Source organism: Carassius carassius, chromosome 46 (assembly GCF_963082965.1).
Source record: "Carassius carassius chromosome 46, fCarCar2.1, whole genome shotgun sequence".
Lineage (NCBI taxonomy): Eukaryota > Metazoa > Chordata > Actinopteri > Cypriniformes > Cyprinidae > Carassius > Carassius carassius.
In genome coordinates this window covers 20745725-20759966 of record NC_081800.1, presented here as the reverse complement: position 1 = coordinate 20759966, position 14242 = coordinate 20745725, and the positions used below count along the sequence as shown (strand labels likewise).

Below are 14242 nucleotides of genomic sequence, written 5' to 3'. Positions count from 1 at the left end.
GGTCTTAATGAACAGCTAATGCAACCCTACCTGCTTTTAAGAGTGTGTGCAACTGATTGCAAAAGATTGTGGGTAACAAACAATCAACCACGCCAGAATTTGTTTGACTTTAGCCAAACTGTAAATATGTAGGAGATGGTCTTCTCTTAGAACAGCAAAATACTGATTTAATATGTCAGAAAGGCATTTTTTACAACATAAAAGCCATGTCCAGACTTCCTGTGGGCAATTAAAGAACCAAATCAAGCAAGAAACATAAATATGAAAATTTTATAAAGGCTGAATATCAGACGCAACATATTCAGACGTGTCCTAAACGCATCAGCATTTACTTTGTACACTACCATACAGAGATGCAAAACATCAAAAACGGATGCAAAACCATCCCTCATCTTGATTGAAATGCTGCTCCACCTCCCTGCTTCTCACCATTACAGAGTCAACAAGCTATTACACTCCTGCTGCCCCTGACATCAACGTACACCCAACACAAAAAAACCTTTGAAGAATAATTTTGCTTTAGAAATAAAAGAAAACAACTGAAGTTTTAAATACTTTGAAGTAAATTAATTTCAGATTTGGTGGTGTCCTAGGCCAGAAAGTACTACAGATCTGCTGTTCTCCATGCTGTCCAGGTGAAGCCTGCCGTAGCCGGTTAGGGAATTTCTAGAGCTACCGTTGACAGCGTGTCAGCCCGGCTGCCAGGTTTTCAGGAGGATTATTATCTCGTACCCACGCTCAAGTGCTTCAAAGTGCTTCGCAACTAGTGACAAGGGAGAAAGAGCGACGCGCGGGGGGGGGGTGACTAAAACGGCAGGGCAATAAAAAAAATTTTGTCTAGAGAGTGCGAAGCAGCTAAGAGCGGGACGCAGACATGAGTGGAGAAGCTTTAGCAGGATTAGGGAGCGCCAGCGCTAATTCAAAACGGTAGCTGAATGCTGCTGTTTACAGCTTTGGCTTTCAGTTGTACTAATTCACCACTTTTGGCAGAATTTATGGATGCTAGGCGATTATGTCAGCCACCTTCAAAAAGAAGGGGAGGAAAAAAAAGCAACATTTGCTGTCATAAAAGGCATTCGCCACTTATGCCGTGGAGAACATTCCTGTGGTGGCTCGTCTGCGCTGCTGAGATATACTTCTTCAGCTGCACCTGCCATCGACGGGAAACAGGAGAAGCGGGATGGATATGCCACACCTCTCAGGGGTCTGTCATGAAGATACCCCCCTTCTGAACCCATTCCAACCCCCTTGCTGGGTTAACAGCAGTGTGAGCAGACATGCCAACAGCCTGCATTATCCCACTCCCGTGGTCTGACTGTGTCACACGGCAACTAAAGCCTGACTGCGAACACTCTGTGCGCCTTTTATTGCCAGCTTCTGATCCCTTTGGCAAACGGCGCTTCCTTGTAATGAGGTAAATATAAATACTGGGGCATCTGACACACTGGGATGATCCTATTTGCTATTAGACAGAAGATATCTCGCCTGTAACCTCAATGCTTGTGAGACAGCAAGTGTGTGTATGTGTGTGTGTGTGTGTGTGTGTGTGTGTAGGTGGGACGGGGGCTCCCGATGTAGAATGTTTATTTATGATGATCGCACAGTAATTAGCACTGGGTCGCCATTAATCCTCACAGCCTGTGTCTGCCCTGAGCCAGCGACGGAGATTGACACATTGCGGACCACCCCCTCATGGCCTGAAGGGAATACTTGTGGCATAAATGTAGTTAACCGCTTCCATACCGCCCGTCTGAGAATGAATGTTAGACTGTAAATCAAGTCTGTGCACCATTCGTCTTAAATCTGAATTGACTTTGAATTTAATTGAGCAAACAAGCTGCAGGCATCTGTAAGTCGAATTTGAATGATAGGAAGTAGAATTAAAATTAAGAAAATAATGATAAAAACATCTTAAGTCAATATAGAAAGACAAAACGATAGGTAGATAGGTAAACAGAAGAGAATGACTGACAGAGTGAGAAATGACAGACAGACAGAAAAAACAGCAGACAGACAGTCCAACCAACAGATTGACAGAATGAATGGAAGAAAGACAGACGGACAGACAGATATAAGGATAGATAGATAGAAACACAGACAGAATGATAGACAGAACCGCAGACCATCTGCGCACGGGCCGCAAAGAAATAATGTGTCATGCGCAGGACAGATGGGGAAAGTTGGGGAAAGCCATTTGAATAAATTCTTGTAAATGTGAAATAATTGCAATGCTCGGGCGAACCAAGCAATAGAATTTGCGTCGCTATAGAGTTAGAACAGGTGAATTCAGTAAACAGGTTTCATAGAAAGAGAATGATGTGCGCCAAATGAGTCACTGTAGAAATCGAATACTTTAATGGTTGCGGACAAAGCATCTCAACACAAGAGCCAACGCAAATAAATGACGTGAAATAAAACTTTATGTTTTAAAGAAGAGTGACTTGATTAAGTGGTGGAAATTATTCATATTCATTCAATACCAACAGTATTCACTTCATACCTTCCTATACAAGGACTCCGTTAACGTCTGGTGAAATATTAGTAACACTGATTTAATATAAACAGACAAATGGAAAACGGAGCTTGGAAGTGTAATATGACTCAGTCTCCAGCAAAATGAAATGTGAATTAAGTCTGAAAGACAGTGGGGTGTAAATCTGCTGCATGCGAAAATTGTTAACTGTACACCGTGGAACAAATCCTCTCTTTTGAGAGACACAAGCATTAAATTATCAGCAAAGCCACCATGGATGCTTTCCCAGTGTTAATATTTCCCTTTGCAATCCTTTGTTTCTGCATCATAATGAAGCATGTACCAAAAACATTCATCTTCATCCCCTTTCTCCCGAATCACTGGGCCCAGAGTGAATAAACAAAAAGGCAATTCTTCAACCCAGTGAGTGAGCAACCCTCTTAGTACAGCTTATATGAACAAAGCAAGAGGAGTCAAATAGAGAGGAATTATCTCTCTAAAGCTGTCAAGGTGGCTGGGTTACTCTCTTGTTCTGAATACAGCGTTTGATAGAGAGAATACAAATATTGCATTTAATGCGACTTTCTTTAGTCACAGAAAATAAAAATGACACCTCACATTAATATTAATGGAGGAACAGCCTTGCCATATGATTTGTTCCAAGCACTGTATTCAACCAAATTTGTCTGACATTACCATGTAACTAGATTTGAATTTTTCATTGACTGAGGTTCTTTAAATATTTATTTCTGTGCATTCTGGGAAACACAGTAGTCAACCAAATTCGCGAAAAATAGCAAAAACTACGACTTTATTCAGCATTGTCTTCTCTTCCGAGTTGTGAGAGAGTTCAAAACAAAGCAGTTTGTGATATCCGGTTCACGAACGAATCATTCGATGTAACCGGATCTTTTTGAACCAGTTCACCAAATCGAACTGAATCGTTTTAAACGATTCGCGTCTCCAATACGCATTAATCCACAAATGACTTAAGCTGTTAACTTTTTTAATGTGGCTGACACTCCCTCTGAGTTCAAACAAACCAATATCCCGGAGTAATTCATTTACTCAAACAGTACACTGACTGAACTGCTGTGAAGAGAGAACTGAAGATGAACACCGAGCCGAGCCAGATAATGACTCGTTCACGAGTCAAGAACCGTTTCTGTCAGACGCGTCCGATTTGAGAACTGATGAACTGATGATACTGCGCATGTGTGATTCAGTGTGAAGTAGACCGACACACAGAGCGTCTGAACCGAACTGATTCTTTTGGTGATTGATTCTGAACTGATTCTGTGCTAATGTTATGAGCAGTGTTGGCAGTTACAGTTACAAATTACTTCTCCCAAAATGTAATTTAGTAATATCTCAGTTTCAACACTATAAGTATTTTAGAAAATGTTGTATTTATTTGAACTCAATAGATTGCAGCCTGCCATATGATATGCATAGAAATAAAAATATATAAAAAATAATTATTGAAAATAAAATTCAAGTACAAAATTAAGACAAACAAATTTAAACTTGGGTAAAAAGAAACAAAGGGAAACCTGGCCATTAGTGCAAATCTCTGTAACTGTATATTAGGCCTAAAGTTACTGCACAATAAACAAAACACTATCCAACTCTTATGGTGCGTTCACACCAGACGCGAATAGAGCATCTGGCGCGAGTGATTTCAATGTTAAGTCAATGCAAAGATGCGAATAGACGACCTCAAAAAATCAGATATTTGAGTTTAAAACAACTACATTCTCGCATTAAATACTTTAACACGATAACAGTAATATTTAGAAAATTATCTGAATAAAAATGGTGGTTGAAAATGCTGCGTGAACTCAACTGGCAGAAGCCCCCATGACGCGAATTCGCATCTGTTGTGAAGTTAATTTCACGTGTTAATTTCAAGTCTTTTTTCCTGGGCATACTGTGCATGTTACAGAAACATTCTCGCCTTTAATTTCTGGTACTTCCAGTTCGAGAACACCATTATTGCTGATGCTGTCTTGTGTTTAGTGGTTGTCAGGGCGTGCAGTGAGACAGCGTGAGCAGGGCACCGCCCACCCAGCCAATCATCATTGGATTTTCAACGGTGTCAGGCAGCTGATGTGTAGCCACTAACCAAAGCATGACACCTCAAGCTTTATTCAACCAAATTGTAGTAACGCGACACTTTACATTCTCAGTAAAGATAACGGCGTTGCAACGATGGGAAAAGTAATTAATTAGATTACTCCGTTACTGAAAATTAAGGCCGGGGGGTACCCTCGAGACTGCGCTCCACCCCCCCACCCCTCCCCTCCCTCCGGGGGGACCGCTCACGGGGACCTGCGGGAACCTGGGGGTAGGACAGACAAGGCAAGAGAAAAGGAGATGGAAGGAGGAGCGACAGAGACGAGAGAAAAAAAAAAAAAAAATTCCGGTTCCCAGACGCACTGCTACTCGGCCCTCCACCAGCTGGGTAATCTCCTCTGCGGTGCCTGGCGGTGGCACTGGGCGGCCCTCGGCGGACGGCACGACACTCCTCCGCTGCCCGGTGGACGGCGACGGCTCCCCCGGTTTTGGGCAGCCGGCAGGAGTCCCCCGTTCCCTGCTCCTCCGGATTCCTTCACGGAGGCAGAAGGCTCCGGCCCCCTGGCGCACGGCGCCGACTCCTCTGCTCCCTCACGGACGGCAGCCGCCCCTCCACATCACGGGCGGCTGGCGGTGAGCTTGCCCGTCCCCGGCAACTCACTCCAGCCCACTGCCTCGAGCGTCCATGGCGGCACACTCCCTCGCCTGCTCGATGGCACCGCGGATTCACCACAGCGGCGAGGGATCTTCAGCAGCGCGTCCCTCCTTCTCCGGGGCTTCGGCATCACTGTAACGATACAAACTTCATATTCATCGGGAAGAAGGAGACGGGAACCGGCAGACAATCAAATGAAACTTTAACAATCAAAATAAACACAAAACAGCGCAACAGCCCCTCGCGGATGACTGTTGCGCACAAATAAAAAGCAAACACAAAATAAACTCCAGGCCTGGTCCTCTCTCGTCCTTCACTGTCGTCGCTTCTGTTTTATATCCTTCCATCTCCTCCGTGGGACTCGAGACCGGTGGGTCGAACAGGTGTCGTTCATCTCCAATCACTCCACTGGCCTCGCTCCTGTTCCCACGTCTCTCGGCCCCACCCCACTCATCACAGATGCCATTACGTCAAGCGCAAAAGAACCGGTGAACCGTTTTCTTCAACCGGTTTATTGAATCGAACTGTCCAAAAGAACTACTGGTGATCCGAAAACCGATGCAACCAGTTCTTGACTCGTGAACCAGTCATTATCTGGCTCGGCTCGGTGTTCATCTTCAGTTCTCTCTTCACAGCAGTTCAGTCAGTGTACTGTTTGAGTAAATGAATTACTCCAGGATATTGGTTTGTTTGAACTCAGAGGGAGTGTCAGCCACATTAAAAAAGTTAACAGCTTAAGTCATTTGTGGATTAATGCTCATTGGAGACGCGAACCGTTTAAAAAGATTCAGTTCGATTTGGTGAACTGGTTCAAAAAGATCTGGTTACATCGAATGATTCGTGCGCGAACCGGATATGACAAACTGCTTTGTTTTGAACTCTCTCACAACAGAGACGGAAGAGAAGACAATGCTGAATAAAGTCGTAGTTTTTGCTATTTTTAGACCAAAATGTATTTTTGATGCTTCAACAAATTCTAACTGACCCTCTGAATGTCACATGGACTACTTTGATGATGTTTTTCTTACCTTTCTGGACATGGACAGTATACCGTACACACAGTTTCAATGGAGGGACTGAGAGCTCTCGGACTAAATCTAAAATATCTTAAACTATGTTCCGAAGATAAATGGAGGTCTTACTGGTTTGGAACGACATGAGGGGAGAAGGGTATTCCTGCACAACCGGAGGCTGCAGAAAACAGTTCTAATCAGCCGTCATTGAGTCAGTCCTGTGTACTTCAATTACTGTCTGGTTTGGTTCAGCTACAAAATCAGATATCAGAAGACTACAGAGAACTGTTCGGACTGCTGAAAGGATTATTGGTGCTCCTCTGCCCACCCTCCAAGAACTGTACACATCCAGAGTGAGGAAAAGGACTCAGAAAATCACTCTGGATCCCTCACATCCAAGTCACCCCATCTTTGAACTTTTGCCATCTGGCCGGCGCCTCAGAGCCGCAAATACAAGAACAGCAAGGCACAAGAATAGTTTCTTCCCCCAGGCAATCTACCTCATGAACAGTTAAATGTTTCCCACTTAAACTTATGCTTATGCAAAAATGTGCAATATCCTTATATTTATTTGTTACCCCTCCATCCTAGAACATTCCTGCATCTCACTCAATCCTATTCCATTATCATTTATAGCACAATTGTTTATACACTTATTTATTTGCCAATTTATAATTCTCCTGTAATATTTTTTTTTTTTTTTTTTTTTTTTTTTGTCTGTGTGTTGTTGTCTCTGTTTACTGGAAGCGTATGTCACTAAAACAAATTCCTTGTATGCGCAAGCATACTTGGCAATAAAGCTCTTTCTGATTCTGATTCTGATTCTGCAGTTTTAGGACCGCAACTCTTGGACCGCAGCTTTAGGACCCTAGTTTTTTTGTGACAGCGCCACCTACCGTACTGGATCAACACTAATTAAAGATGGATGACGTGGACAGCAGTACCGATATTTAATTAAGTTTTATTTTATAACGTTTAAACGGTGCGAAGTTTACATAGTGAGAACTGCTAACTATGAATTAATAATTAATTCCCACCAAATTAAGAATTTGTGAGCTAGTTTTATTAATTACTACGACGTCAATTTGTGGCCATGATTTCATCCTTGTTGAGTTTTAATGACGAAGTATTATAAGTGAATCTAGCCTGCACATTAATTAAACTCATGGGCGGATCTACAGGGGGGCAAGGGGGGGCAGGTGCCCCCCCACTCTAGAGCCTTGCCCCCCCAGCTGCCCCCCTAACTTTAATGATCCAAAAACTGTACTTACAAAAACAACCCAGCACTATGTCCAATACATTTACCAAAAGTGAACAATTTAATTTTTTATTTTAAATGTATTATTTGCCCTCCCCCCAACCCCTCAAATACTTAGTTATGTCCCTGTTTCAAACGTGCAGAGCGGCGTTCGCTCAGTCTGGCTCATAAACACAGCGAGTCTGCTTCGGTGCGGTGGCCCTGCAACCAGAGACTGAGCTGCCCCGGACAGATCCTCTGAAGGTGAAGTGAGTTTCCCCAGGTGTAGTTTAAACACACGTTTAACTTAAAGTTACATTTGTAATGAATGTATTGTATGCTAAAGACGATTCAGCATCAGCAAAAACAGCGAGTCTATTACGTTAGGCAAAATCAGCGGTCAAATCGCTCCCTCGTGATTTGTAAGAGCACTCTTCTCTTTGATTAGCCTGATTTTGATTTTAGTAAAGACAAGAACAGCTTAATAAAAAATATAAAATATTGAGGTGCAGTGCTAGGGCTGGGCTAATGGGGCTTAAGCCCCGAAAGTTTTTAGTAAAGCCCCGAATATTTTGTTAAATTGTCTTTCTCACAGAGCAAAACAATTCATCAGAAAAACAAATGTAAATAAGATTACAGCGGCCGCGATTAACTAATCATGAACAGTGCATATTACATTTTTATTTATATTTTTCCCTTTGCATTAAAGGTACTTTTGACGTGCTTTTGCAACGTTGAGCATTGTAGCCAATCACAGACATGTCTGTTGATCACATCGGCCAATCAGAGGCGTTTAAATGAGTCGCTGTGCTGAAGATGTGTTTTGTGCGAGCTCACCGAGTTCACGTTCGCAAACCTGTCATTATTATTGGCATAAACTTAAGATGCAGATAAGAGATTCACTTGATATTATTATTGATGCTGCTCTGATGCACTACATTACGCAACGCTCTGTTTGTTGTTAGGAAGACAAAGTTCAGCGGTCTAGCTCATCAATGTCAAAATTATTAAATAAGTTACCAAATGCCTGGTAAAATGTAAGTAGATAATATAATATTTGACTGTTTTACAATAGAAAAGTTCAACTTTTTTTATTTATTTATTAAATTTTGCCTTTTTGAATTGAAAATATGCTATAATTTCCTTGATTCGTTTATGTAAATTAAAAATAAAATATTAGTTGCAAATAGTTACAATTATTTCACTAATACAACAAGCCTTCCTTTTTCTTTATTCCCTTAAATCGCTTTAATAATTAATTAATTACTTTAAATAAAAATACCCAATTTTAGTTTGGGCTGTTACGTTACAACACACAATACAGTGCCAGTTAGGAGATCGATCATTTGATTAGCTAAGCCTAAGCAGTCCTATTAAATCCAATTCCTCTCAGATATCACAGCAATGAAACCAGTTTACAACTGGGGAAATAACAAATACAATAGAATTAAGTAGTCTAAACATAACTGGTGTGTGTGTTGTTTATTAAAAAACGTTTTAGTGTGTAAGGGCATGATTAAACAATAACTACTGTAGTTTAAAAGTGTTTTTGTGGGTTTTTTTTTAAAGCAATTCATATATAGGGATTCCATGTACCCCTGCCACCCTGCCAAGACCTCTTGCCACCCCTTTGCCCCCCCAGGCAAAATTTTCTAGATCCGCCACTGATTAAACTTATCAGATGACAAGAGCATGGTTTATGTAAGGTTTGTAAGATTTATCTGCAGCTTAATGTAGTGTGAATACTGGCTTAATAGTCGTTGTTTTACCATATTTATGTATAAAATATCTTTCATAATTAAACTGCACTGACTGCCTAGTTGCAGTATGTGGCAGCCTGTTGTTTTGGCATTGTTTTGCAATTTTAATAGCTTGTTACAATTTGGCCTAATCTGCAGGTCTACTCCACATACAGTCCAATGATATCATGTGTTAGTTTCTGTCATGTTCTGCATGGCCAATATGAATTGATTTTATGGATTTGGTTAGGCTCATTGTAGGACAGATGATTAAAAAAGGCACTAGGGATATTTTCATGATCTCAAAATATTCTAACAAGTAGGCTCTCTCTTTTTCAAGATACATATAACATTCCAAAAAGGGAGATCCCTGCCCAAATTGAAGAGATGCACCACATGCTGCAAGAACTTTCACTTTTCATATATATATATATATATATATATATATATATATATATATATATATATATATATATATATATATATATATATATATATTGTCAAGGAACGCTCGACAACGCCTCCTCCTGGTTTCACCAGATCCCTCTCTCCTGTGTATTAGGACTGCTTTTCCTATTACCCACCTCTGCTCATTATCTCCTGATTAATCTCCTTATCATTGCATGATTATCACCTGTGTACCCTCAGCTCCCCTTTATCTGGACTGCTCTGCTGATCGTTCATTTGTGAAGTCTTGATTTACCCAAACTCTGCCTCTAACTTGTTTCTCGTGTTTGTTCTTGTGATTTTGACTTGGACTCTAATCTCGTTTGTGAACCTAAGCTGCCAGCCCTTTGACCCATGCCTGTTTGAGTTACGATTCTTGGATTGCCCTTATCTGTGTGCTGTTTTGTGTAATTTATACTGGCCTTGCCTGGTCCTTGAGTTCTATGACTGTCTATCTCTGCTGGCTTACCTGTGTTAATAAAATACTGCAGATGGATCAGACCGCCTTGGCCTCTTCGTCACATATATATATATATTCCAGTTGAATATGTTAAGCAAATGTTTCTTATTTATCTCTCTCTGTCTCTCGCTCTCTTTCTCTAGAGTTGAAGCCTACAGCCATTCTATCCATGCAGCAACTGATGGAAAAGGGGTTCACTTATGTGCTGTTGTGATGTTGTCACAAAAATGACATTATATATATATATATATATATATATATATATATATAAACATTCTTGAATCTTTCTTGTCTTGTCTTGCCTCTCAACAACTTTTAAAATATCGGCTGTAATTTAGTGACTGATTCCATACGCTGATTCCAACTTTAACTTACCTGATAATGAGCTAATTCACCTTAAGGAGGTTAATCAATATATTGTATAATTCAAGACACCAAGACTTTTAAGATTCTTCATTTTTTACAATTGTTTTAAAATTGATATACATCAATTTTACAAAATTGATATTTCATTTATATTTTGTGTAAATTCATGTTTAAATTTAAAATTTTGACTCAAAGCACACTTAGTAATTAACCTCTGGTGCATTTTGAATCAAAAATCACATTTAAAAACAAATACTACTGAGATTAATATATTGATGCTATATACAAAGTAACGTGACTGCAAACTAAACCAACAGGGTACTAGAACTGCGGTCCTGAAACTGCAGCCATCGCTATATCGTTCAGTACGGTAGGTGGCGCTGTCACGAAAAACTAGGGTCCTAGAACTGCGGTCCTAGATCTGCGGTCCTGAATCATCAGCCTCCGGTTGTGCAGGAACATACTATTGCATGAGGGTCAGTTATTAATGACATAATTTTCATTTTTGGGTGAACTAACGCTTTAAGACTTAACTGCTATAAACAACCATGTACGTTAAACATTTCTGTGGCAGTGGTTCTTCAAATATTGCTATGCATTCTAAGAAATAAAGTAACTCAATATCATCATAGACAGTCAAATCTGTTTAATGTATTAAATAGTGTGACTCCACTTAAGTCGACAAAATTCATTTGACATTATTACACTACTAGGTTATAATGATCCTTTGTTGGTGGTCATTCAAATTCTTCTTTGCATTCTGGGAAATAATGTAACTCAACCACGCAAAAATTGCCTTTTTTTGGACACCCACTTCCATACAACACGGCCACTGTTACGTGCAGGGCTGCTTTCCTACGGCATGTTGGTAAAGAGGGGAAAGAAGTTTTTTCACTTTTTTGCCTGCCTGCATGCAGTCGATAAGTCCTCAGAGAGAGAGAGAGAGAGAGAGAGAGAGAACACAGGAGAAAAAAATTGGGGAGGGAGGGCAAAAGAGAGAAAACGAACAAGAGTGGGGACTGAGGAAAATCACAATCTTGGAGAGCAACTCTGACTTCATTTGCCAATAGTTGAATGGTTTTGAGGCTTTGGCGAAAGCACTTTCTGCACCATTGCTCCTCACCGCGCCGAGCAATGCGCTTTCCATTTAATGTAACTTTATTCATTTTTTTATACCACTGGGCGTCAATCAAGGTGTGAACTCAGCAGATAAATGCAGTCAGCGTTCCTGCCCATCCAAATGGAGCCAATGCACTTCAGATTCCCACTTCAGTGCTGTATAAACCATTATGATCTTTGTCCGGTCATTTACGAAGGATAGATGGCTGAAGGTAGGGCAGTGGAAAATAGCCCCGTTTGGGCATTATCTCTCTCTGAAAGTGACTGAATGCAGCAGTAGAGGATAACCGGTGCTTTCATCCTCAAATATTATGGCGTAACGAGAGTTGTGTACAAACAGAGGCGCCTTGCGTTAAGCGGAAAAACCGACAACAGCATGGAAACAAGTTCTTAACCACCCACTGATCCTGAAGCTGCCGTCTGCTTATGCATACCTTTCCTTGAGGCTCTGCGTCATAATTTCTTTTTCTCAAAAATGTCAGGGATCAACTGTGCAAATGATATGGGAAGAGAGAACTTAAAAGCCAAACATTTCAAAGATCTTCATAGAAACACCACAGATGCCGTACTATGGTATTTGTGCATTTACACACTAAAAGCATTAGTATCTGTGAGCTATTTAAAGGGATACTCCACCCAAAAATGAAAAATTTGTCATTAATCACTTACCCCCTTGTCGTTCCAACCCATAAAGCTTAGTTCGCCTTCGAAACACGATTTAAGATATTTTGGATGAAAACCAGGAGGCTTATGACTGTCCCATAGACTGCCAAGTAAAATACAATGTCAAGATCCACAAAAGTATGAAAGGCATTGTCAGAATAGTTCATCTGCCATCAGTGTTTCAACCGTAATGTTATGAAGCAACGAGAATACTGGTTGTAAGCGAAGAAAACAAAAATGACGACTTTACTGCCTATGCTACTCTGTGGCAGCAGCTCCAAACAGCGCATCCTTGTGGCGCGGCTGACACAGAAGAGCGTAGGCAGTTTGAGTGATGTGGAGAGACACAGAGGAGACGACTGATAAAGCAATTGTTGAATAAAGTTGTTGTTTTTGTTTTCTTCGCTTACAAAAAGTATTCTTGACACTTCATAACGTTACAGTTGAACCACTGATGGTAGATGGACTAATCTGATGACATCTTTTATACTTTGACAATTTAACTTACTTAGCAGTCTATGGGACAGTCACAAGCAAAGCTTTTACAGGTTTGGAATGACATGGGGGTAAGTGATTAATGACCACATTTTTATTTTGGGGTGAATATCCCTTTAAGCCTATCAGCATTAAGCAGGTTTAAAAAAAAACTGAAACTGGAAAAAATATCAAAGATAAATTGGGTTAAACTGACAGAAAGACACCAACCTTCTTCTCTAGTTGTGTGATCTGTTCCTTGTAGAAAGCCTCCAGCGCCTTCAGTTCAGTCTCCTTCTTCTCCAACTGTTTCCCCTGGAAAGAAGTAAATGAAGAGTTTCGTGTCATACAGCTGAGCAGTTGCAAAATTTCCTTTTGTAAATAAAAAATATTTAAAAAAGACGTAAAATTATAAATGAATAAAATCAGTAAATAATAAGTAAACACTTTAGTCAACAAATAACTATGACAGTATTGATGAAGTAACTGATGTGTTTTAACAACCCGCAAAAAATAACAATTATTTTCGGTCAGTGGGTGGTCAGTCAATTGTTCCCGAATCTTGACAAATTCCAAAAATAAGGACGCTTATTGCTAAATAAATAAAATGTTAGTAAATGGAAAAAATAACAAATTACAAATAGAAAAAAAAATTTAAACAAATTATAAAAAATTAAGCATTAAGAATTTAAAAAAAATAAAGTAACAATTTAGTGAATAAAAACCTTTTACATTTTAATATTACTAGCAATTATTTTTTTTACTAATTCATCTTAATGCAGCCAGTGAAAATGTTGCCAGTACATGTAAAAATCTGAATTACTGGCCTGACTGGACATCAAGAAGAGCCCAGAATGCGCTGATGGAACTTCTTACTTAGAAATAAATGTGTGACAAAGCGGAAAGTGACAAAAATGCCTAAAATCAAGCCCTAGGATGAAGTTGGTGATATTAATAATTTTTATACCATAAGGCTTATAAGCTTAGGACATTGAAAGTCCAACTGTCATTTTTGGAATTTCACTATTTGTTGGCATTTTCAGAAGATTTGTCAAGGTTTTCAATATTTTTGGGCAGCGAATAAGCAAATGCTTTTCGCAGCATATGTCCCTACTGGTCCAAAACCAAAACCATACACAAGAGAGGCCAGACGCAGGACATTGCACAGTACAGCTTCACTCAAACCGCATGGACCAAAGCTCTTAAAACTGATCAGCGGTCTCTGCCAGAGACTTCAGGAAAAGGACAGCTGGTGTAAGATGTTCAGCCCTCGAAAAAAGCACCGAGGGTGATTCGCAACACAGAGGGATTCCAAAAATAAACAGAGAAGATGAGGACGCAAGATAACTATGTACACTTATTTGTAGGTGATCCATGCATGTGACGCTCAAACAGGTGTGCAATATCTGAACACGATCGGCTTGTTTGGCACCGATTCTGAATTCACAAAGCAGGGGGGATTGGATGTCTGAGATGATATAGACTATTTGTGAGCATGCAAACATCTATGCCACTGAAAA

At 40.2% G+C, this 14242-nt stretch overlaps 1 protein-coding gene across 1 annotated transcript in view; it reads right to left on the bottom strand.

Moving 5' to 3' along the window:
* The window catches only part of LOC132129545 (MICOS complex subunit mic25a-like), a 63696-nt gene that overhangs the window by 34844 nt on the left and 14610 nt on the right, over nt 1-14242 (bottom strand). The window contains exon 4 of the mRNA XM_059541174.1: nt 12954-13037. Within this exon, the coding sequence (XP_059397157.1) occupies nt 12954-13037 (84 nt within the window). The remainder of the gene's footprint in view (nt 1-12953; nt 13038-14242) is intronic.